The following is a 24,611-nucleotide window of genomic DNA, read 5'->3' as shown; positions in this document are numbered from 1 at the left end:
GTGCTCATAATGTGATGTACTTTTACCTGTATTGGATTTCAGCTGTCACTTTCATAATTAAGATTAGTAAATTAAAGTAAGTGCTTGACTGGGTGCTATCAACAGTACCTGCACTTTTTTGCAGTTCTTATATAATGGTAAACTTCGGTGATCATTGGAAAATGGCTGCTTTTCTTAATTTTTGTGTAGCATGGTGTGCAGGATTACACGTGAGTGGCCACGGTTAGCTGTAGGAGCTGTCGGCCTCCTATTGCTTTCAATAGGACTGCTGTTATTTGGCAGGAAACCCTGCTTGGTCTACTGCATGCAATTCTTAATTGCCCTAATTCACAGCTGGAAAATGGGCCTTAAGCTTGGTGAGTTTCTCTAGCCTATGTCCCAAAAAAATTAGAGAGACCATTTTGTGTCTGATTGCCAGCAAGTGTAAAGAGTTAATAGAAAGCCTGCATTTGCATCTCAGCTGAGCATAAGTATTTCTGGTGATTTCAAGGCCTTTTTTTTTTTTTTCCAGGTGCTTTAAAGAAATTTTACATTGAAGGAAAGGAGAGGGGGGGTTATTCATGCGTAAAGACACACACATTTTGTATATAAAGGTATTCGCACTGAAGTCTGTGGTACCAAAAAGCCTGAGTACTTCCAAAATAGCTCATGTATTTTTATTTATTTTTTTTCTTTTTGAAAGAATGGGATTCTGCATGTAGAGCATAGTCCGGTTAAGGAAAAGGGCAGAAAAACAAGTGTGAATGGGGGGTTTGGCTTAGACCACTGTAACACCCTCAACCCAAGTTTATATACAGTTGGGTCCATCAACGCTGTATCCTGGCCTAGGCCAACAAGGCCCAGGCCTGGGGCAGCACTGAAAGAGTCCCCGCCGGCTTGCACTACACTGTTAGTGTAACGCAAGCTGCTTCTAATTTTGACTGTCCTATCATCCTGCACCACAAACCTTCCTCACTGTGCTATGTTTTCTGCTGCACCATTGGTGTATGTGTGTGTGTGTATATATATATATGTGTGTATATATATATATATATATATATATATATATATATATATATATATATATATATATATATATATATATATATATATAAATTACATATACACTGTACGAAAATTATTCAGACCCCCTTCAATTTTTCACTTTGTTATATTTTTTTTCTCGTTAATGTACACACAGCATCCCATATTGACAGAAAAACACAGAATTGTTGGCATTTTTGCAGATTTATTAAAAAAGTAAAACCTGGTCTCAAGTATTCAGACCCTTTGCTCTGTATTTAGTAGAAGCACCCTTTTGATCTAATACAGCAATGAGTCTTTTTGGGAAAGATGCAACAAGTTTTTCACACCTGGATTTGGGGATCCTCTGCCATTCCTCCTTGCAGATCCTCTCCAGTTCTGTCAGGTTGGATGGTAAATGTTGTTGGACGGCCATTTTTAGGTCTCTCCAGAGATGCTCGATTGGGTTTAAATCAGGGCTCTGGCTTAGCCATTCAAGAACAGTCAGAGTTGTTGTGAAGCCACTCCTTCATTATTTTAGCTGTGTGCTTAGGGTCGTTGTCTTGTTGAAAGGTGAACCTTCGGCCCAGTCTGAGGTCCTGAGCACTCTGGAGGAGGTTTTCATCCAGGATATCCCTGTACTTGGCCGCATTCATCTTTCCCTTGATTGCAACCAGTCGTCCTGTCCCTGCAGCTGAAAAACACCCCCACAGCATGATGCTGCCACCACCATGCTTCACTGTTGTGACTGTATTGGACAGGTGATGAGCAGTGCCTGGTTTTCTCCACACATACCGCTTAGAATTAAGGCCAAAAAGTTCTATTTTGGTCTCATCAGATCAGAGAATATTATTTCTCGCCATCTTGGAGTCCTTCAGGTGTTTGTTTGTTTTTTTGTTATTTTTTTTAGCAAACTCCATGCAGGCTTTCATGTGTCTTGCACTGAGGAGAGGCTTTTGTTGGGCCACTCTGCCATAAAGCCCTGACTGGTGGAGGGCTGCAGTGATGGTTAACTTTCTACAACTTTCTCCCATCTCCCGACTGCATCTCTGGAGCTCAGCCACAGTGATCTTTGGGTTCTTCTTCATCTCTCACCAAGGCTCTTCTCCCCATATAGCTCAGTTTGGCCGGACGGCCAGCTCTAGGAAGGGTTCTGGTCGTCCCAAACATCTTCCATTTAAGGATTATGGAGGCCACTCTGCTCTTACAAACCCCAAGTGCAGCAGAATTTTTTTTGTAACCATGGCCAGATCTCTGCCTTGCCACAATTCTGTCTCTGAGCTCTTCAGGCAGTTCCTTTTGACCTCATGATGCTCATTTGCTCTGACATGCACTGTGAGCTGTAAGGTCTTATATAGACAGGTGTGTGGCTTTCCTAATCAAGTCCAATCAGAATCAAACACAGCTGGACTCAAATGAAGGTGTAGAAGCATCTCAAGGTTCATCAGCACCTGAGTTAAAGCGAGAGTTCACACCAAAAAAATGTTTTAACATTACATTCAGCCGAGTTGTCAGAATGACAATCGGCTGTTTTTTGTTTTGTTTTTTTTTTATTGCCGTACATACCATATTTTCACCGCCGCTTCCGGGTATGTAACTCGTGACGCGCTGTATGCGCCCGTCGGAAGGATGTCAATCAATTAGGAACGCCCAGTCCCGCAGATTACATACCCGGAAGCAGCGGTGAAAATACGGTATGTACGGCAATAAAATTAAAAAAACACAGCCAATTGTCATTCTGACAACTCGGCTGAATGTAATGTTAAAGTGGAGTTCCACCCATTTTTTTATGTTTGTCTGTGCTGCATGCTCTAATCTCATAGTGTTCAGAATGGACAATTTTTATTTAATTTGTTGCTTGTAAATACCTTTATTTTGTAGTCCTTCATTACTTCCTCCTCCTTATTTGCCTAGGCTATTTGCAAGGGTTTCTGGGATAGGCATCATGTTACCCAGTAGTCCTTGCAAACCTGACTGAAACCTATTACATTGCTTGTGCACTGAGCATGTGCGAGATATGCAAAGCTGAAATCCAGGAAGTCATACAGTCTGGCTTCATGATGCCCACACTTAAGATGGCCACGGTCTATTTCTAGATTATAAACTAAATGCTGTAACAACCTAACAAAACGGACCTTAGTTTACAGACTAACTTTACTAGAATACATTAAGCTTGTGTATTACAGGGTTATTTATATTTAAAAAGTGAAATTGTGGGTGGAACTCCCCTTTAAACATTTTTTTTTTGGGTGAACCCCCGCTTTAAATATGAGTGTCACAGCAAAGGGTCTGAATATTTAGGACCATGTGATATTTCAGTTTTTCTTTTTTAATAAATCTGCAAAAAGGTCAACAATTCTGTGTTTTTCTGTCAATATTGGGTGCTGTGTGTACATTGAGGAAAAAAAAATTAAAAGATTTTAGCAAATGGCTGCAATATAACAGAGTGAAAAATGTGAGGGGGTCTGAATACTTTCCGTACCCACTGTATATCTCTTCATGGTTCTCTCCATAAAATGATCAAATTTGTGCTTAACCACTTGACCACCGGGCCTATTTTGGCACTTCTCTCTGTCAAAATTTAAAAAAAAATTAGCTAGAAAATGTATCAGAACCCCCAAACATTATATATATATATATATATATATATATATATATATATATATATATATATATATATATATATATATATATATATATATATATATATATATATATATTTTAGCAGACACCCTAGGGAATAAAATGGCGGTCATTGCAACTTTTTTTCTCGCACGGTATTTGCGCAATTTTTAAAACGCCTTTTTTTTGTGAAAAAAAACGGTTTCATGAATTAAAAAATAACAACAGTAAAGTTAGCCCAATTTTTTTGTATAATGTGAAAGATGATGTTACACCGAGATACCGAACATGTTACGCTTTAAAATTGCACACGCTCATGGAATGGCGCCAAACTTCGGACCTTAAAAAATCTCCATAGGCGTTGCTTTCAATTTTTTTTACAGGTCACTATTTTCTAGTTTACAGAGGAGGTCTAGTGCTAGAATTGTTGCAAACGCTCGAACGCACGCGACGATACCTCACGTGGGGTTTGAGCAGCGTTTACATATGTGGGCGGGACTTGCATTCGTGTTCGTTTCTGAGCGCGAACTACTGGGGACAGGGGCGTTTAGAAAAAAAAGTTTTTTTATTTTACTTAATTTTTTTAATTTACACTTTTTTTTTCCTTTTGATCACTTTTATTCCTATTACAAGGAATGTAAACATCCCTTGTAATAGGAATCACTGTGACAGGTCCTCTTTATGGAGAGATGTGCTGTCAATAGGACCCCACATCTCTCCTCCAGGCTTACAAGCATGAGATCGTGAAGAAGAATTCACCGATCTCATGCCGACAGCCGCGATTGCGGCTTTTACCTCCGGGTACCTGGGCATGACGTCATAACGTCATGCCCGGGCCTCCGACGGTCATAGAGATGACTGGTGACCATCTGGTCACCAGTCATCTCTATGCTTCCCAGCCAGCTGGGCTGTTGTTGGGCTGTAAATGGTAATTTATTTTTCATACATCATGGGACACTGAGCAGGCTGTAAATCATGACTATCTGGGTTATTCACCAGCTAAAGTTTATAGGACACTGGCAGAAAAAAGTTAGGAAGTTCCTAAATATAACCCCTCCCTCTCAGGAAGCTCCTCAATTTTTTTTTCATCAATTTCTGATGGTCAGTAAAATGTAGCGCTCTGCTTAGTAATGGCAGGTTCTCAGGTGATTCCAGCAGGGAGCATGAACTCTAAATTAGTGTCCCTGCAGAGTATGAAGGCCATTTGAGTATTACTGCTGAGGTGTCCTGCCTCGTCTTGTCCACTATGGGCAGTAATAATTGTGGCTGTGGCAGATAGAGATTTCTATGGTGTGGGCTCGTTGTCTCCGAGATGTGACAGGTGCATTGGACCAACTGTCGGCCACTATAGGGGCTTCTACTTTAATATGTTACCAATAAAGACTTACTTCGTATCACGGACTATCTAGGCTTTGAAGAAGGGGGTACGCCCCATAAACGCGTCAGCCGTTCAGATGTCAGATATTCCACTGGCAGGTGCCGCGAGGTCCAGTCCAGCTGTCTGAAAAGCGCTTACTCTTGATTGTCTTGTGAGTAGGACTATTGCTTTTTATTCTGTTTTTAATAAATTTTAAGTGATAATGCACAATGTCGGTGCGCCCTCCTTTCTTTTCTTTTCGTTTTAGCCATATGAACACCCTTTGTTCTGTGGAGGGCTGCAAGACTTCTGATTTTGCCGTTAGACCACACTGCTGTACCCGGTTTGGCGAAACACCAGAGTGCAGGAGGTTTTGTGTTCTTTTACTAAGAAAGACTTGACATCTGCCTTGGCTGACTTGAAAGGGAAGATTTCTAGCCAGCTTGCCTCTATAGGACTGGGTGGTAGGAAGCAGGAGCATTTGCCCTTAGTTTTATCTTTGTATGAGACTCTGGTAAAGATGGTTACCACGTTTGATGCAGATCCATACACTGTTTCATTCCAGGCTGTTATAGATGAATATCCTGTTGTAGTGGAACAGGAAGGCTCAATTGCTGAATATCCCTAAGTTTCCAGTAAGGTTCAGGTGCTGAGCTGATGGATGGCTCCTCTCAGGTTGCAAGTGTGAAAGTCCTTTCAGTTGCTTGAAAGGCGGTGATGCAAGTCGGACAGGATGGGGAGCTGTTCTTGGATCTCTTTCAGTGCAGGGGACGTGGCTTCCTCTGGGAAGGGTTTTACCCATCAGCATTCTGGAGCTTTGAGCAGTTCATCTCGCGTTGCTTCACTGGGCAGTTTTTGTTGCCAGGGTGAAGGATCCGTAGGTTATTTGGGGTGGGTGCCATAGTGACACCATGGAATCATTTCTCCCTAGTTTATACCTTCTCTCCAGTTCAGCTTCTTCCGCATCTGTTACGCAGGATGCATGTGGAAAAAATGCCTGTAATTTTTGTTTGCACCAGCTTGGCCCAGGAGGGCATGGTATGCCAACATTGTGAACTTGGCGGTTGACAGCCCTTGGGCACTTCTGGCTGAGCCAAACTGCCTCCGAGTTCAATATTGCATCCTGCTTTAGTTTTTGTTTCTTAGCAGCTGTTTTGCATGGTTACTAACTTCACTGCCTGCTTTGAAGAGTGGATGAATCTATAAATGTAATGTGAAATACAATCGTCAAAAAATAAATAAAAAGGGCAAATGCTGGTACTCAAAAAATGTGAAAGTTACTTGAAAAATCACTTTTACAAAATCTTTTTAAAAATCTTTACAAAGGCAGTTGAAAATGTGTGCGGCTTGAAAGTATACTATGGGAAGAAGAATAACCTGAATGATCTGAGCACGTACTAAAACAAACGAAAGACTCCACAGAAATATTTCTGAATCCTTTAAAAGCAAATAATCTGCGGTCTGGGTTTGCTTAAGGTCTTCCTTATTTGTATGCGTTACTTTAATTGACCTAGGTTGTTTTCACACGAAGATGAGAAAGAGAAACATTCATGCCGTTCTGTTTGGATTTCGGTTTGCTCCTTACGCAGCTTACAGGATGTTTGTCAAACAATAGGCGGAAAAAAGTTGAGCCAGACATAAAGCTGTCATAGGAGTTGCTGGAGGGACCCCGTAAGCAATGAACTTGTGAGTCTTAAATATTATTTTTAGTTTATGTAAATTCATGTGTCTTAACAGTTTTCTCCTGCTGCTTATAGATATTGTAAGCATGTAGATATCTTATACTGAACAGGTGCAGAGTGCAGGCTTCTGTATGCTGTTCTTCGGCATTTGTAATCCTTTGCTGTACAGCGTCTCTTCTTCTAACACACTTTGTTTTCCATGTATCTGACTTCACATTTTAAAGGAACAATGCCAAAGTTTCTTTTAACCTTGATTATTTGATACAATATACAGGGGCAAGGAAAAGTATGTAAATCTTTGAATGCAGTTTTTCTGAAGTAATTTGCCATAAAATGTCATCTGATCCTCATCGAAGTCACAACAATGGACACAATGTGCTTAAGCTTATAACGCACAATTCTAATTGCTCATGTCTTTATTGAACATTACCATTTAACTTTCACAGAGCTGGAGGAAAATTTAAGTGCACCCATGGAGTTAATAGCTGGTCAAGCCTCCTTTTGGTACCGCTGAATCAGACCTACACAATATTCAGGAGGATTTTTTGACCAGTCCCCTTTAAAAGAAAAAACTGCTTTAGCTAAGACACATTGTAAGATGTCTGGTGTGAACGGCTCTCTTGAGATTATTTCACGGCATCACTATGGGGTTTTGGTCTGGGTTCTTATTGGGCCACTCCAAAAGGCACATTTTCTCTTTTTGAAGCCAGTCTTTGGTGGATTTGTCAATGCTTAGGGTCATTGTCATGCTATATCACCTAACTTCTACTGAGCTTCTGCTGGTGAATAGCCACCCTGTAGTATATTTGATAAACTTGGGAATTCATTTTCCCCTAAACGATGGCAAGTGGTAGAGCCCCTGAGTTGTTTCCTCCACCATACTTCCCCATTTGTTTTGATGTTGGTAAACTGTGCTCTTTTTGCCCCATACATAGAGCTGAGTATTCCAGATGCAATTCAACTTTTGTTTCATCAGTCCACAAAACATTTTGCTCTTTGACAAACCTCATGTGCTTAGTAATTTATTTTTTGGTAGAGCAGCAACTTCCTCTGTGGTGTTCTGCCATGGACACCCTGTATTTTGAAAGACTTGCATATGGCTGACTCATGAACAGGGATGTTTTCCGGCTTCAGTGATGTCTTCAAGGCTTTAGCTGTTGCTCGTGGGTTCTTTTATACCTCATTAAGGAATCTGTATTGTGCCTTGGGAGTCATCTTGTTTGAGCATCCACTTCTTGGAAGAGTAGCCACAGTACTAAACTGTCTCCATTCATAGACAATTATCTGTTGACTTATTGGATACCTAAACACTTCGAGATTGCTTTGTATCCCTTTACAGCTTTATGCTGATCAACTACTCTTGATCGTATGTCTTCAGAGCTCTTTTTAGTATGGCATGGTTCACATCAGTTGATGCTGCTTATGAACAGCGTTCCTAAACAGTTTGAGCAACCTTTATCAAAGTAGCTCTAAACCACACCTCAAAACTAATTTTATTGGACTCCAGGTGTGCAAATTACTGACTCCAGTTAGCCAATTGACTACAGTTATTACTTCAAAGAAAGCTAACTTGACTTTTCCTCCAGCACTCTGAATATTGCATGATTTCAGTAAAGACACAAGTTATTATAATTGTGTATTATCAACTTCAGCATATTGTGTTTTTTGCTGTGATCTAGATGAGGGTCAGATCACATTTTAAAGCAAATTACTGCATACTTTTGTTGCTACTGTACACTGTAAAATTACAATAAATAAGTTAGAGAATGGTCGTCAGAACAGGAATAGTGGGGACATATGTAATGGAGAGACTACTTCTGGCAACTTCCAGGAATTTCCCACCATTTGGAGGGGCTCCCTCACACTGATTTATTTTTTATTTTTATTTTTCTTTACACATGAATGTGCAAAATTGCATGTATGCATGAAATGTTAGAACATGCCTGCTGTACTTCTGGTACCATTTATTGTTAATGGAACTTCAAACATGGACAGCATGGTTTTGCATGCAAGAAAATGCTACAAAACACTGTGAAATAGCTCAAAGCTCAGAAAGGTTCTGCCCTATACATTGGCAAGTACCTATGTGTAAAGTGCAAGAATGTGCATATGCATAACACGCTACCTAGTGTAAATGGGGTATATTGGGGTGGGGGGGCTAGAACATCAGAGGCTTTCTATTTGTAATGTTCTGTCTGGGAACTGTGGACACTTTTGGCTGCTCTATTTTTTCTTCTGTGACCAGTCCCCATCCTGTGTAGTGTAGCGTTGGCTTTACAGGAACAGTGGGCGATACTAATCTAGTTCAGTCAGTTTTAATCTTCTCTCGGCTCCACCCACCCCCTTGTCTCATCTAACCCTCTCTAGACAATAATTCTCCCCATTCACCGCCTACAGACCTACCCAATGAATGCCTACAACTGATGCTACTATCCCGATGCATTATGGGATGTGTAGCATTATAAGGCCTCCAGAATAGAAAAGGAAATGATGCATGGCACCACAGAGTACCCTTCTACTTAGCCCGGCCATTCCAGTTTAAAAAAAAAAAAGCAGTTGGCTGATGTCGCAGGCACTGTTGTATGCCTTATAGAAATTTCATTAACGATACAAAGCATATTTGAGCTCATGTAAAGTTACAAGGATGTTTGGTAATTGTCCCAGAGATCAGTTTTTACATTTTGTTCAGTCCTTTGAAAACCCTTTTTAATGTGGTTCAGAAGATACGTCTGGTTGTGTGGTACTACCAATATTTTTTTTGGGTCCAGTTTGTTTAAACTTTGCAGACTGGTGTCAGTGTTTGAAAACCAACACGATCCTTGGAAAATCTATTTTTTTCCACTACTTTTATTTTTTGTATTTCTAGTGTAGGTTATGACATATGTATAAATAAATTTACATGTTTACCAGGGCTTTCTGATCTTAAGCACACATGTACACACAGTTATGTTTATATTCTCAGTTGTCTGTTATTTTTATACTGTGGTTTGTAAAAACTGAAAAAATACAAGGAACAGTAATGCTGAGCTGCGGGCAGAAATTAAAGACCACAATTTAATTAATTTTATGTAGTGATTGTAAAAATAGAAGTATTTTTTATCCAACTAGCATGAGGACTTGAATCTGTCTTGATGTCTTCCTCCTGTAATTCTCTGCAGAGCAGGACTGGGTAGGAAGGGTTAGAAGGTTAGCTATACACTCTTTGGATGGGAGAAGTCATTTGATTTTAGCCTGGATCTCTCCCCTGCTGACTTTTGTATTCTGGCAACAACCGGCACTCACGGGTATTAGAATACTCAAATAGTAACTGCCTCCGATTGGGTGCAGTCACTGTTGAGCCAAGAATTTTTCCACCTGGTTGCTTCAGTTTTTTAGTTTAAGTTTATCGAGTAATGCTGAAAGGGCCACCTATGGCTCGAATTTCATCCAATTCAGCAAGGATCAACCAAGATATTTACCTGTGTTTGGCCTGTATAGGTATTTTGTTATCTCGTAGCCCCCATTCACATGTGAGGGTTCATTTTTTTTATGCTGGTTTCCCTACACCTGACTATGTACATATATATATTTGTGTGTGTATATATAATGTAAAAGAGGAGAGAGTGATCTGGAGTCTTACTTTTGAAAGTACTGGTATATGCAGAACTTGTGCTCATTTGAGAATTGGTAGGCAAAGTCTTTGTTGGTGTGAGAAACAGATTACTAAACACATTGAAATAAAGAGGAATTCCTCATGCATGATTTAATTGCTTTGATTTACACCTCTGGTTAATGAATCATTGTAGAAAGCATTAATAAAACATCTTTTGTTTGACAATAGTGTGAGCTGTGAAGTCTTCACACTCAATGAAATGTTCTATGGGATTTGCTTTGCTTAATTCAGAAATAATGATTACTGAAAGGATCCACTGAAGCATATACATTTCATGTCATAGTAGTGTGAGGACAAGAATGTTTGGCTTACTTTGAGTCTGTTACCTTTATGTATATAATGTCATCTGTGCTGTTCTCTCAGTACTATTTATGGATTTAAACCTGCCTTGGTGAAATATGAAGATTGAATGTTCCAATATTGGAATGTACAGTTGGATATAATGAAAACCTGTCATAAGAGAAATATGTAGGCTAATAATCTTTTGGAAATTGTAGTTCCCTGGCTGTGATGCTGATCATCAGTATTTGGAGTCACTGGCCCCAAAAAGCTACACGACAAGTTAAGTCAGAATTCTGATCTGCTTATGTGTTCTGGGCCAATCGCTCAGTTTAGAAGCCTTAGGATTGGTATGACATCCATATAAGGTTTTCAGGAGGAGGTCAGCAATTTTCTATCTATTTCCTGAGTTGTAGTGTAAAGCTGGAGCTGTAAACATTTGGTATTTCTGCATTCATTACAAAAAAGTGTATGGGAATTAGTTGGCCTGCTGTTGATTTATCATTCTTTTGTTTAGCAGCTCCAGGTTATCTCCAACTGCCACCTGAGCAAAATAATGGTGATTGGTCATGTGCTGTCACTTGAAGGGTTACATTTAGGTGACAACCCATCAGATGCTCTACCTAATCTGACCTTTTGGCAGAGAGCTCATATTTTGCCACTACGGCAAAATGTTCTCTGTTCCCTACAGAATTGGAAGAGCTGTAAAATCCATTGGCTGTAAAAAGTGGTTTGGGTCCACTTTAATGTCCATGTTTTTCGAGAGCAGGTCTAGTATACAGTGCTGTGTTGATTGTGGGTTGAATTCATTGTCAGCTACAGGTTGTAGTGTGTTTTTTATTGCATTTACAAAAAGATTGTTTCAAATCTGGCAAGAAAAGCAAATGCAGACTTAGGCTGGGTTCACACTACTACACTACTTTCATCCTACTTTGCTCTGTGTTCAATGTTTCCCTATGAGAGCGTCTTGTAGCGTCCTACACAAGTCGGTCCGACTTTGAAAATGCTCCCTGTACTACTTTTGGTCCTACATTGATCCTACTTCAGGCCCATTGAATATCATTGAAGTCGGACCAAAGTAGTATCCTGTTCATGAAAGTAGGATGGATGTAGGACCAATGTAGGATAAATGTAGGACCAATGTAGCAGAGCAAAGTAGGATGAAAGTAGTGTAGTAGTGTGAACCCAGCCTAAAAGCGGGATTCCACCCGCGATTTATTTTTAATTTTTTTTAAAGTCAGCAGCTACAAACACTATCTGCTGCGCTGCCTTTTAATAAGGACACTTACCTGTCCTACTCGCCTGCGATGATGACTAACTGATGCCGATACCTTGATCACTGCAGGTCCCGCGCCGCCATCCTCACTAAGGGAAACAGGAAGCTTCACTGCCCATTTCCTACTGCGCATGCGCGACTCATGCGCTGATTTGTGAATGGGCGGCTGCTCGCTGGGATTACACACAGTTCCCAGAAGGCAGCGCACCCCATTCACTAGAAGAGGATGCAGAAGAAGACCCATAGCGGATAAGGAAGAGGCAGTTTAGGAACATCCGCATGGCAACAGGTATTTTGGGTGAGTATAAAAAAAAACTTTTTTTTTTTTTTTTACAGTATTTTCGTGTGTTTTTTTTTTTTTTTTAGGGTGGAACTCCACTTTCTAACTTTAATATCTCCTCCTTCCCCACATCAAATAGCCATATGCCTTCCTTTATCCATTTTATTTTTTTTGTTCAAACAGCAGGTTAAATGAAAAGAAATGTGCCGATTTCCCCCTCCACTAGAGCAGCACGATTAATCGATAGGAATCGATAATTTTCTTTAGACGTTGTATAATCTGCTACAGCAGATTGAAGATGAGATTTGATCTAATCCTGTATGATTCTTACCCAGTAATGTCACAAAACAAAATGAGGGAACTTGCTTATCGTACATCAGTATTCCATACATGCGTTGATTTACCAAGTGCCACTGACATGGTGTCATCTCTTGCATACCTTTTAGAAATAATGAACTTGCTCTTTCCCCCTTGCTACAAAGTAGTATGGAGACAAATATTCTTAATGACAGGGTTGAAAATTTAATCTGCGTTAGTTTAACCCTTGGCGAATGATCGGAATGACCCTTTTAAACCAGAGATTATTTATAAAAACGCATCTCTGCATGTTATCTGTTTTCATGGCTTTGACTTTAATCATTTTGAAACTGTGGCAGGTATGATTTCTCCATCAATGTCACTAAAGATGGCCAGTTTCATTTTGTGCGTTAGAATGGTATTTTTAAAATTGATTTCACAGAAGCTTGAGAATTGGGACAAGCACACCAGGAGTTGAGTTTTGTATGACTTGGCAGGGCTGTCAACACTGCTTGGGATTAAAGTGCAGCAAAAGCAGTGTTTGCTTGCTAGAGAAAGTTGCAGTAGGTATAACAGTAGGTATTTTTGCAAAGCGACAAAACATGGGGACATTTTCTTCTATTGCAAGGATGTACTGAGCATTTTTTTTTTTCATTGCAAGGGTGCACCAAAAATAATGCAAATGTGAACATAACCTTTTTTTTTTAGTTTTACTATGTTCAAATTTCACATGTTGGTCGAGTAACTCTTCCTCTATACTACTCAACTACTACTATTTTTTTTTTAAGTACTTGCTGATGTCCATTACTGATCCCTATCTCCTAGGTAGAATAGGAGTGGGGGGGGGGGGGGTTGTTGGGAAGTTGGGTGAGGGTGGGCAGGGGAGAGTACAGGGGTAAGTTAGGGCAGGGTAGTTGAGGGTGGGATGGAATAAAGATTGTGGGTTGGGAGAGTTGGGATGTAAAAGGCTGTGATTGGTGGAGGGTGCGGATGGGGATGAGAGGGTCATTGGGATTAGGTTATAGGATTGTCGGAGCTTCCCAGATACACGTCCACCGGCTCTCACATCAGGACACGCCCCCCGGGAGGGTCATTGGGAGACATGGGGGCAGAGGTGACAGCTGGTGGAGGGAAGGGGGTGGCAACAGGCAGAAGTGATAGTTTTCTGAAGGAGAGGAGATGGGGATGGCACCTGCCAGAGAAGCCAGCCAGCTGGAGGAGAGGCTTCCCATCTGCAAGGCGTGGAAGATTCCATATCCTCTCTGCAAGGCAAAGAAGATCCATACACACAGTCCTGGCAGTGTATGGAGGATTCCTCATACATATACAGTGTGTGTGTGTGTGTGTGTGTGTGTGTGTATATGTATGTATGTGCATATATATATAGAGATATATATATATATATATATATATAACCTAGATGGCTATATCCATCTATATCTCTCAGCACACATGGAGCTCCATGGAGAAACAGAGATCGGAAGATCCCCATACAGGCAATGAGTGGGACTGACACACACACAAAGCCTGTTGGGCTGTAGCCAAGACTCAAACGCACATACACAAAATCTCTGTGCGCTCACCTTGTCCAGTTGGCTGCGTGCAGGTCCGGTCTTCCTTCACCAGCATCCTGGGCTTGGCTCCGTTCTGCACTCCACAACATTTTCTGCGTCTTCCACCAGTGTGTCCTTGCCTCAGAGTGAGTGGCGCCCCTCACAGCGGCATACCTTACTGACCCTAACCCCACCTCTTCCTCCACACACACCGACCATTAACCCATCCACCCCCTCCTCAACCCAGCCCTGTGGAGTCTCCTCACACAAACACAGGCCTTCCTCCATCTATAACGCACACGCTAGAGGAGGAGGAAGCGGACATGGCACCCGCCAGAGAAGAAAGCAGGCCAGAGGGGAGAAGGGGATGTCACTTCCGGTATCAGATTTGGGCATCGGAGCATTTGCGCGAGTACAGATACTCACGCAAATGCTTAGTATCGGCACTGATGTAAAATCTGCACCGATGTAAGTCAATAAACACGTTATACCCACTTTTGTATTACTTTTGGTCTTTTATCTTCACCTTCATAATTTTTATCATCATAATCCCCATACACTTAACTTCTGTAGGCAATGTACCAATTGAAATCATTCAGATTTGGAAAAAGTGCAGTGCATCTGATTGCACCCAAACCAAAAGAGGAATATTACTTTTAAGATTAAATTAGTTTTTTCCTCATTTATTTGTGGCCATTCTATGAGATCAATAAAAAAAAAAGCATAAAATGATTTGTTGAATGTAAGTTGTAAATTCCATTACTATCAAAATATGTATCTTGCATGCTACAAATATAGGATGGAAAACTCCAAAGAAATTTCCCATAGTGCTCAGGCACAGCAAAGCCACGGGAGGTGAAGGGCTGTGTAGCTCTTCTGGTTCTCCATCCCAGGTCTGGTATGTTTTCAAATAACATTTTTCAGGAAGGAGTGGCTTTTAACACACCACAAATCTCACCACCATCCAAAAATATTTACATAAAATTGTTTTGAGGCTTTTGTACTTCCTTGCTGGAACAAATCGGTGAAATACTCTAGCATTGCAATAAACTGTAGCTGTACTACTTTAAATTAGAAAATCCACTCACTTTTTCATTAGTATAATTATCTAAAGCCCCTCACATCCACAGCAATATACATGCCACATCGCAGGATCAGTAGGCAGAGGGTAGTAGGTGTTAACTACTCCTGAGGTCTGTGCTGTGTGACATCCTTTTCGCTGCTTTCTGAAAATCCAAAATCCAAAAAGTCAAAACTGAATCTGATTGGTGGTTGTCAAACTCCTTAGTACTGCTAAGTGTTTATATTAGTATTTATTCATGCTGGAGGCAGAAAGGATAATCACAAGCTGGTGTATTAACAGCTTACAGAAAGGAATGTGGTAGACTGGCTTCTTTTTGCAGTATTTGGGTGAAAATGCAGAATTAGGCAAATAGGTTGTGTTCTGTGTGCCGAGGCTTAATTTTCAGTATTTGCTGGAGTGTACCTTTTAAATATGTCACTGTATTTGTTAAAATGTCATTAAAGCGGAGTTCCGCCAATTATTATTATTTTTTTTTAAATACTGCAGCTGCTGACTTTTGAAAATGAGGACACTTACCTATCCATGGCGCACGCAATGTTGGCACCAAAAGCCGAACTCTCCCTCAGCTTTCAGCTTCTGCTGCCGCCATCATCTTCGCTAAGGGAATCAGGAAGTGAAGCCTTGCGGCTTCACAGCCTGGTTCCCTACTGCACATGCACGACTCGCGCTGTGTGATCCTACTGGTCCCTGCTGTCTTCTGGGACCTGTGTGTCTCCCAGAAGACATCGAGGGGGATGGAGGAGGCTCCTAATGTGACATAGATAAATATAAATAGCGCAGCCACCCACGGCTATCTATGTATCTATCTATGCCCGGAAGTGGGAGCAAAATACCTGTATTTTCTTTGCACAAGAAAGGTGAAGGCTACAAGAAGATTAGCAAAGCTTCACTTATCAGTCAGAATACTGTAGCAAAAGTGATACAAAAATTTACCAAAATGGAACTGCAACCATCTCACAGATGTCTAGGCCATCCATGGAAGTTACCAACGCGACAGGAGCGGCTTCTGATGTGAAGGATTGAAGAAAATTGCCATGCAAATTCACTGCAGTTGGCTAAAGGAAGTAGAAAGCCAAACTGGGGCGATTTTGTTTCCTGTGACACAATACGGCGTACACTGCAGAGGAATGGCATGCGTGAATGTCGTCCACAAAGGAATCCTCTCCTAAAGCCCATGTGCAAAAGCGTGCCAAGAATTTGTCAAGGAGCATGCTGAAAGACGACTAGGACTCTGGAGTGATGAGACCAAGATAAATGTTTTGAGGAATACAAAGAAAAATGCATGGTGGTGGCAGTATCCTTCTGTGGGGCTGCATGAGTGCTGTTGGGGGGGGGGGGGGGGGGTTGCATTTTAATAATGGTATCATGAATTCACAGATGTGCTGCTCTATATTGAAAGAGAAAATTGTACCATCACTCTGTGCCCTTGGTCATCGTGCACTTTTTCCAACATGACAATGATCCAAAACCCACATCTAAGGCCACAGTTGCATTTCTGAAAAACGACAGAGTGAAAGTGATTCAGTGGTCAAGTATGTCTCCTGATCTGAACCCAATCACGAACACATATGGGAAATTCTGAATTTGACGAACATCGCAATTTTTGCACCAGATTTTGCACTTTTCAGTTTTGGTAAAGCAACCCGATTATTTGCTCATATTTGTAAAAAAAAAAAAAAAAAAAAAAAACTATTTTGTGGCCCCCCAAAATGTATTGTCTGTTTAGTGTGTGAGTGTGAAGGAGTGGCGTGATTTGGACTCTTATTGCATTTGGTCTGGTGCTGTTTCTGTGTTTTTGTTATGCTTTGGGGGGAGTCTAAATCCAACACTCCAGCAAGTGTCGGTTCCAGGGGGCATTTGGTGGTGTGGACAGCAGCAGAGAGTAGTACTATCCTTTTTAGGGAAATCTATTATTGGTACTTTGATATTAGTGACAATCTTTTTGAATCAAACCTGTTCTTTGCCTGCTCAGGATAAAGTGACAGGTTTGGTTTAATCCCTCCCATCCTGAGCAGCATTAAATTGACCTTTCTTACCCCACCCCCCTCCTGCTTTGCAATTCACTGTCTGGGGAAGCTTGTGCAAAATGCAAGTTCATTTAACTATTTGCTGCCCATCCTCAGGTTTCAGTAGTTATACTGGGATGATGCCTGCACATACAGGCATCATTCTGGTATGGATCTTTTCAGCCGGCGATTCCCAGTAAGGCAGAAATTATTTGAGTGGGTAATTAGCCAGTCGATTACTTCTGCAGATGGCAGGAGGGGATTTCACCCCCCTCCCGTGGCCATCTTTCCCAGGCTCTACCGTCTCATCGCTGCCAGCGGGCGGCTATTTGCTGCACTGAACAGACAGAGGAACGGACATCGTTCCTCTCTGTAACCCTGGGAACGACTCATATTTCATCACTTCCAGTTCCGCCTCTTTGCCTAATCGATCTGTGTCTGATCGGCTGCATGGAAGCCTAGAAAATAGATTTTGGGGCCTAATAGACCCCCCAGATCTCTCCATAGAGGACCTGTCCTGGCCCATGAGAGAGGATGTTGTTCATCCCTTGTGATGGCAATAAAGTTAATCCAAAAAAAGAAAGTGTAAAAAATGTAATGTAATACATTTTTTTTTATAAAATAAATAATAAAGTTTTAAAGCACTACCTTACTTACGTGCACATGAAAACGCATATGTTGCTCCCCAAAGCATATGTAATTGGTGATTGCACTGCACATGTGCTGTGTTGTCGCGTACGTCAGAGCACCAGACCTGCTGTAGTCTAAACTGGTAACATGTAAAGGCGTTTAAAGTGTTGCCTATGGAGAATTTTAAGCACCGTAGTTTGGTGCCATTCCACAGGCAGATGCAATTTTAAAGCATGACATGTTTGGGTATCCATTTACTCAGCATAACACCATCTTTCACATTTATAAAAAAAACAATTGGGCTAACTTTAGTGTGTTAGTTTTTTCTTTCTTTTATTCATGAAAGCGTTTACCCAAATACTGTGCGACATCAAAAATTGCAACAGCCCTCATTTTATTCTGTAGGGCCTATGCTAATATATATATATATATATATATAATTTTTTTATTTGGGGGGGCGTTCTAAGTAATTTTCTAGCAAAAAAAGATCTATACATGTGGGAGCGAAATGTCAGAATTGGCCTGGATACAAAGTAGTTAAAAATAGAACTGCTGATGGTTACAGATGTGAATTTAAAACATTTGAAGCATCTCTATATTGTTTTCATCTACTTTGCAACAGAAATTGTTTTTGCTTTTCTATATGACAGATTCATTGCAACATTGTAGCTCCTCTTGCGATCCCTTAATGACCCTCTGGTTTTAAGTACCGCAGTGTTTACGCAATGGCAGGAGATGATTTGGATAAAATATTGCATTCTGTATTGTGCGCCCTCGGTACAGCTGCAGCCACCTCCGCTGGATTTCAGCTATCTCTCCCAGCCACCAGGCTGTACATGAATGAATCGGTGACAGTAATGGGTGGAGATTTGGACAACTTGGATGATTTATGCAAATATCCATGTTATGAAGGGGGGAAGGTTTATGTGGAGCGGGGAAGATTAATTTGATTGCTTTTTTATATTTTGCCTGCGTTTTCAATCCAAGGTCCAGAGTGAGTGTAATGAGCAGACAGGCTAATCTTAAAATACATGCTTATTGTTTGCACTGTGATACGGAGTCTAGTGCATAAAATGGATTATATTACCGCTGAATATAATACTCTGTGACATTTTTAAACCTCACCTCAATAAAGACTTCTCTAAGGGAGACATTTTTTAAGACAAGATGTAACAGAATGGCAACAGTTTATAATAATTTCTATGGATGTGCTGCTGTTTTGCTGCTAAACCATTGCCCTGTGCTTTCTTACAGGCACACTAAGCCAATGTGTTCTTCATAATAGCTTAATAACTAAAACATTATTGCTTTTTAAAGCGCTGCTTCGACCAAACCACTGTATATTCTCAGTAAAACACATGAGATGTAAAACATGTACAGTCCTTTGTGATATACCCACCCATGTGCTTATCAATACTGTTCAAATGATGCAAATCGGCAAACTATGTGCCATGGTCCTGCGTTCTGTATAAGCCACTCAAGATCATATTAAGGCCCCATGCACACGAGACGCTGGCAAAAGGACAATGCACAACTTGTGGCCAGGTGACGTGGACAATTCACAGCTTGTGGCAGGTGACGTGACCAGGTGACGTGGCAAGTGGACAATCCACAACTTGTGGCAGGTGACGTGGCCAGTTGACATGGCAGGTGACGTGGCCAGTGGACAATCCACAACTTGTGGCAGGTGATGTGGCAAGTAGACAATCCACAACTTGTGGCCAGGTGACAATCCACAACTTGTGGCCGGTGGACAATCCACAACTTGTGGCCGGTGGACAATCCACAACTTGTGGCCGGTGGACAATCCACAACTTGTGGCCGGTGGCATGGCAAGTGGACAATTTACAACTTGTGGCCAGGTGATGTGGCAAGTGACACGCTAAATATAAGTACACTGCTGCTCTCTCAGCTGCTATTTACTCTGGTCTCACAAAATGGCTAAAATGGTTAAATAATAGTTTTTTGAGCTTAGGGAGGGTCTTATGATGTTTCTTAACTAAACGCTTATAAACGCAAATGCAAATTCGCAGCAAAACGGGCGTTTTTAAACGCCCCGTTTTAGCCTTTAAAACCGTGTGTTCAGCAGAGTTTGCACCGGCGTCCCGTGTGCATGGGGCCTAAGCCTACAAATGGGCAAGATCTCAGCCTTTCTTGTACCTATCTTGTATTTTTTCCAGAACAGAAATACATTTTGATCAGTCGGTTGAGCTCAAAAGTCCCCCCCCCCCCCCCCCCCCCTTACTCTGCAGGTCAAAGGCGTAATGTGCTAGTTTCCATCATATGTTAAACTTGCCTTAAAACAAAACTCTTCCAGCTCCGAGATGCTTCAGGGTTCTTGGACTCCGGCTCTGGGATTTTGCTGGAGCTGCGATGACGTCACTCATGCACATTGGAGCCGCCGTTCACGGCACAGGGCTCTGAGAGAATGGCACGAGTGGCAGTTCATTCAGAACACATGTGTCGGTGATGTTACAAAACGTTGTAAATAAGTACTTTTGCTCATTCACTGATGGGCACTATTGAGGTGGTACTTGTAGGCATTGATAAACTGGACTGATCAGGGGGCACTGGCAGCCATTGATATGCACAATGGGCACTGATTGGCACCCCTGGTGAGCTCACCTGGTGTTCTGAAGTGGGCATCTCTGGTGGTCTGAAGTGGGCATCCTCTATGGGTCTGCACTGATGATTAATGCTGATTATCAGGAGAGCAGCCAATCTGCTTTCCTCTACTCGCGCCTGTCGGTGTGAGTGGAGGAAAAGCCAATAAACGTCTCTTCCAGTTTACACTGTGATTAGCTGCGATTGGACACAGCTGATCACATGGTTAAGAGCCTACATCATAGGCTCTTTACCTAGATCGGAGATGGGAACACACCACACCACTGATCGCCGCGATGCGCGCTCCTGCAGCTTTATCTTGCTGAACATCATATGATGCCAAGTCAGGATAATGAAACCTCTTTCCAGCCGTCATTTTGCTATATGGAGGGGGGGAAGCAGGTAAAACACATCAGTATGTTGTCCATAGACCACAAAGAATGTACATTCAATAGTCATCAATGAGAAGAATAGTCATCAATGAGAAGAAAAGGTAGATTAAACTGATCTCTGAAGAGACAAACATTCAACAATCCAACCAGATTGTTGCCAGATTTTCTCATATTTTCTCATATTTTTTGAGGCAGTGCCTATTGATATATGTCGGCTTGTACATTAACTTTAATTGCCATTTTATCCTGTGTGTGTCAACTTGTGTCTGTACCAAGGCCAAACATTCCAGGATATTTAAACTTCTTTTGATCAGGGCCCTTTGGGTGATTTTTTTTTTTGTTATGATTTAAAATGGAGCCAAACTACTATGTGATAATAAGTGGGTTTGTATGATCACTAGCCTTAAAGTGGACCTTTAGTAATTTTTTCAACTTTCCATAAATTAAATCTTCTGCCCTTGTTTTAACTTTTGGATCTTAAAACATTTTTTTCTGCCAGAAAGCACCTTTTACAGCCCATTTCCTGTTCTTGTCTGGTAAAAAGCCTAGGCTTATAACATGCTCAGCTTCCTCTCACTCTTGTGAGAGTGTGCCAGGAAGGGAGGTGGGGGGGGGGGGGGTGTCATAAGAGGGCCAATGAGAGCTGGAGGGGGGTGTCTGTAAATTCAGGAAGTGAACAGGCAGCAGTTTTAGCTGCCCACAGTTAAAATGGATGCAGCCAGACTCTGTGGAACATAGGCATGCGCACAGGATGTGCCCAGGCACACCCTAATCGCTACCTGCAGTGCAGATTCCCCCTGCTGCCTGGTGCTCCCTCCCACAGCATGGCTGGTTTCCCTACTCTCCCATTGGCTACTGCAGTGGGCACACATAGATGATATTTCAGGATAAGTGGGGGAAGGGGTAATGTCATTTACCGGCCCCTTTTCTTTCTGAATGAACACAGTGAGAGATCGGTAACGTGTTTTTGAGCTTTCAGGTGCACACCCTAATGCAACAGGCTGCGCACACCTATGCTGTGGAAGGAGACTTCTGCAGCATGTATGGTAAGTACAGAATAACAGTATATATAACATAATATGCAAAGTGGTTAAAGGGAAGCTTCAGAATGAAAAATATGTTTTTATTACAAATTATGTGAGCAGACTGCAGTTCCTCTTTACATAAGAGTTTTTTTGGCATGTTTAGTCATATATTCAATATCCATGCCAAAATTTTACAACTTCTGCCAGGGTATACGCATGTGCAGTAGTCAGCCGGCTGTGAAGCCGCCAGACTTCACTGCCAGTTTCCCTTACAAGCAATGACGGCGGTAGTGCCTGAGTACCAATGGAAAAATCGGCTGGGGTGCTGACATCGCTGGATTCTTGGACAGGTAAGTGTCCTAATGTTAAGTCAGCGGCTACAATATTTGTAACTGCTGACTTTTTAAAAATTTTCTGAAGAAGCCTGGACCTCCTCTTTAAGCTTGCTAAAGCACTGTGTATGTAAACGATTGCCATGATTTTCTTTCCCATAATTACCATGTTCATATTTGTGTTTAATATTTTTATAGAGCTCTGTGTTCCTAATCTTCTACAGAGTTTTTCAGCCACTTCCTGTCTACAAGCTCGCGCTTCAGCTGCACATCCATTGCTTTCTGACATCGGTGGAGCATACCTGCACATATCTGTCAGCAATGGCTACTTATATCCTGAAAAAGGATGGCATGTGAAAGGGTAAAAACGCAGGCGTGTTGGGAAACAGTTGTCACCCCATAGCAGGAAGTGCCTGAACAATGACTTTATTGGCAGGATCATTGGGTATTTTTTATTTTTTTTAAATAAAAAGCTGCATGTTTAAAAAGATTGATAACCATGTTTGCAATTATGTGAACGTTTTGAGATTTTAGTTAAACGCCAGAATATAATTTAATTTTCCCTCTGTGGCCCCCCGCCTGTATAGTATAAAAAAAAATAAGCTTCCAGGTTGTACTTGACAATCCTCATGCTCCAGCATTCTTATTTACTCTTTGGTCCAGCCCTGGAGGTCCTCTTAATGCAATTTCCTTGTAAGCCCAGCCATGCCCTCCCTTCCCCGCCAGGGGGTACGCATTTATGCATGTTGAGCTAACGGTACCCCAGAACTCACATGGTATAACGTCAAATAATTTACATGCACTCAGTCCTGGAAGGATGCCTGCCCCACCAACAGAAGAAGCAATAGATGACATCACCCGGCTGATGAAAAATATTACAGCAATAAAAGGGAATAAACGATAAAAAAAATCACTTAATAGAATGAGGCTGGAGTTCTGCTTTATATAGAAGTCAGAAAGATCTATCCTTGGAACTGTGATTCTTTGGTAGAGTACTAAGCAGATGTCTATGGTCTCTGTATTGGCTAGGCTTCACTTCCAGGAACTAGTTGGGCAGATGGCTGTGGGTTGCCTCTTTGAAGCTTCTCGCACAGGTAAGTCCAATTCACAGAGGGTTACCTAATGTTTGATATTCTGTTGTTACACCTCAGTAGTTATAAATGGTGGTTTTTGGATGCTGCTTTTACCCAAGCAGTCTGGCTCACCTTAACTTATTATGGCTGTAATGAATGACTGCTTATGTCTGTTTAAAGTGAATAGTACTGCTTTATAAACTCATACAAAATGTGTTCAGCAGGCGGGTTTATAGAAATGAGGTAGGCAGTAGAGGGACAGATTATTTTGTGTCCCATCTTGTTGTCTTCACATGAATCCCTGTTTTTCCACGTCACCTGAGGCTTCATTCTCATTTTCTTGAAATTCCAGGAGCTGCAATTTGAACGGCTCACCAGGGAACTCGAGGTGGAGAGACAAATTGTTGCCAATCAACTAGAAAGATGCAGACTGGGAGCGGAGTCGCCAAGCATCGCCAGCGTAAGGTACACATTTAATGACTCTGCTCGATCCCACACTGTGAAATGGCCATTGCAGCGAACCAGCCACTGTGCATAATTTATTTCACTGTTTATATGTGCTGATCTGCTCCCTCATTGGGAGCATTTATCAGCTAATGGAGCAGCTTCCATTTAACAAATACAGAAATCTTCCACAGACTATGTTCTTATTAATACGGGTTTTGCCTTTTTATTATGAAATATATCATTTTCGTTTTTCTTGCAGCATGTGTTTGTGTGTGCATATAAAGCTTGCGTACATAGATTTAAAAAAATCACCACACAGTGTACAGCCATTTAAATCCTAGGTCTAGACGCTGTGCCAAAAAAGGCAGGTTAAAGGCAAAGGATTAGTCACCAGTATTGTCTCCCTGCAGCAACTTCTTCCTCCATTGCTGATGTACCATGCCTTGTTCTCCACTATGTCTGTGTGGTGGCAGCCATCTTGGTAGAGGCAAGGTTTGTGTGCCCATTTAGAGCCTCCAGCAAGGAGAACAGTGAACAGCACAATTGTGACATCACTCCAAATCTCCTAAAACTAGCCATCAGATGCAGCAGGGTAAAACTAGAGAGTGCAAAATCTGGTGCAGCTGTGCATTCGGTAGTAGCCAATCAGCTTCTAACTTCAGCTTCTTTAATTGGCCATTGACAAAAAAAATACTGGAAGCTGATTGGTTTCTATGCAGAGCTGTACAAGAAGTTGGTTGTACTCTCCAGTTTTAGTAAATCAACTCCACATATACCAGAGGTATGTGTAGTCTTCTTTGAATATTGGTGAGCTTTGTGTATTTATTCCAGATCTGTGCAGTAATCTAACCTGAAATGTATCTGGTGTAGGTAAAGTGACGAGCGCAATGAATATGACTAAGTAATCAAAGTGTTAATCAGTGAACATTGATAATAAACTAAAATTGAAACAAAGTGCTAAAAAATATAAAAACATCAATAATGAATAAAAACGTTCAGCCAGCAAGTGGCCAGTGAA

At 41.4% G+C, this 24,611-nt stretch overlaps 1 protein-coding gene across 12 annotated transcripts in view; it reads left to right on the top strand.

Moving 5' to 3' along the window:
* Positions 1 to 24,611, top strand: part of PKP4 (plakophilin 4) — a 372,718-nt gene that overhangs the window by 166,842 nt on the left and 181,265 nt on the right. For all 12 annotated transcript variants that reach the window (XM_040357916.1, XM_040357915.1, XM_040357912.1 and 9 more), the window contains one exon: positions 23,499 to 23,611. In XM_040357916.1, the coding sequence (XP_040213850.1) occupies positions 23,499 to 23,611 (113 nt within the window). The remainder of the gene's footprint in view (positions 1 to 23,498; positions 23,612 to 24,611) is intronic.

This window comes from Rana temporaria, chromosome 6 (assembly GCF_905171775.1).
Source record: "Rana temporaria chromosome 6, aRanTem1.1, whole genome shotgun sequence".
Lineage (NCBI taxonomy): Eukaryota > Metazoa > Chordata > Amphibia > Anura > Ranidae > Rana > Rana temporaria.
The sequence above is the reverse complement of the archived record's forward strand: the minus strand, read 5'-3'. Positions and strand labels throughout refer to the sequence as shown.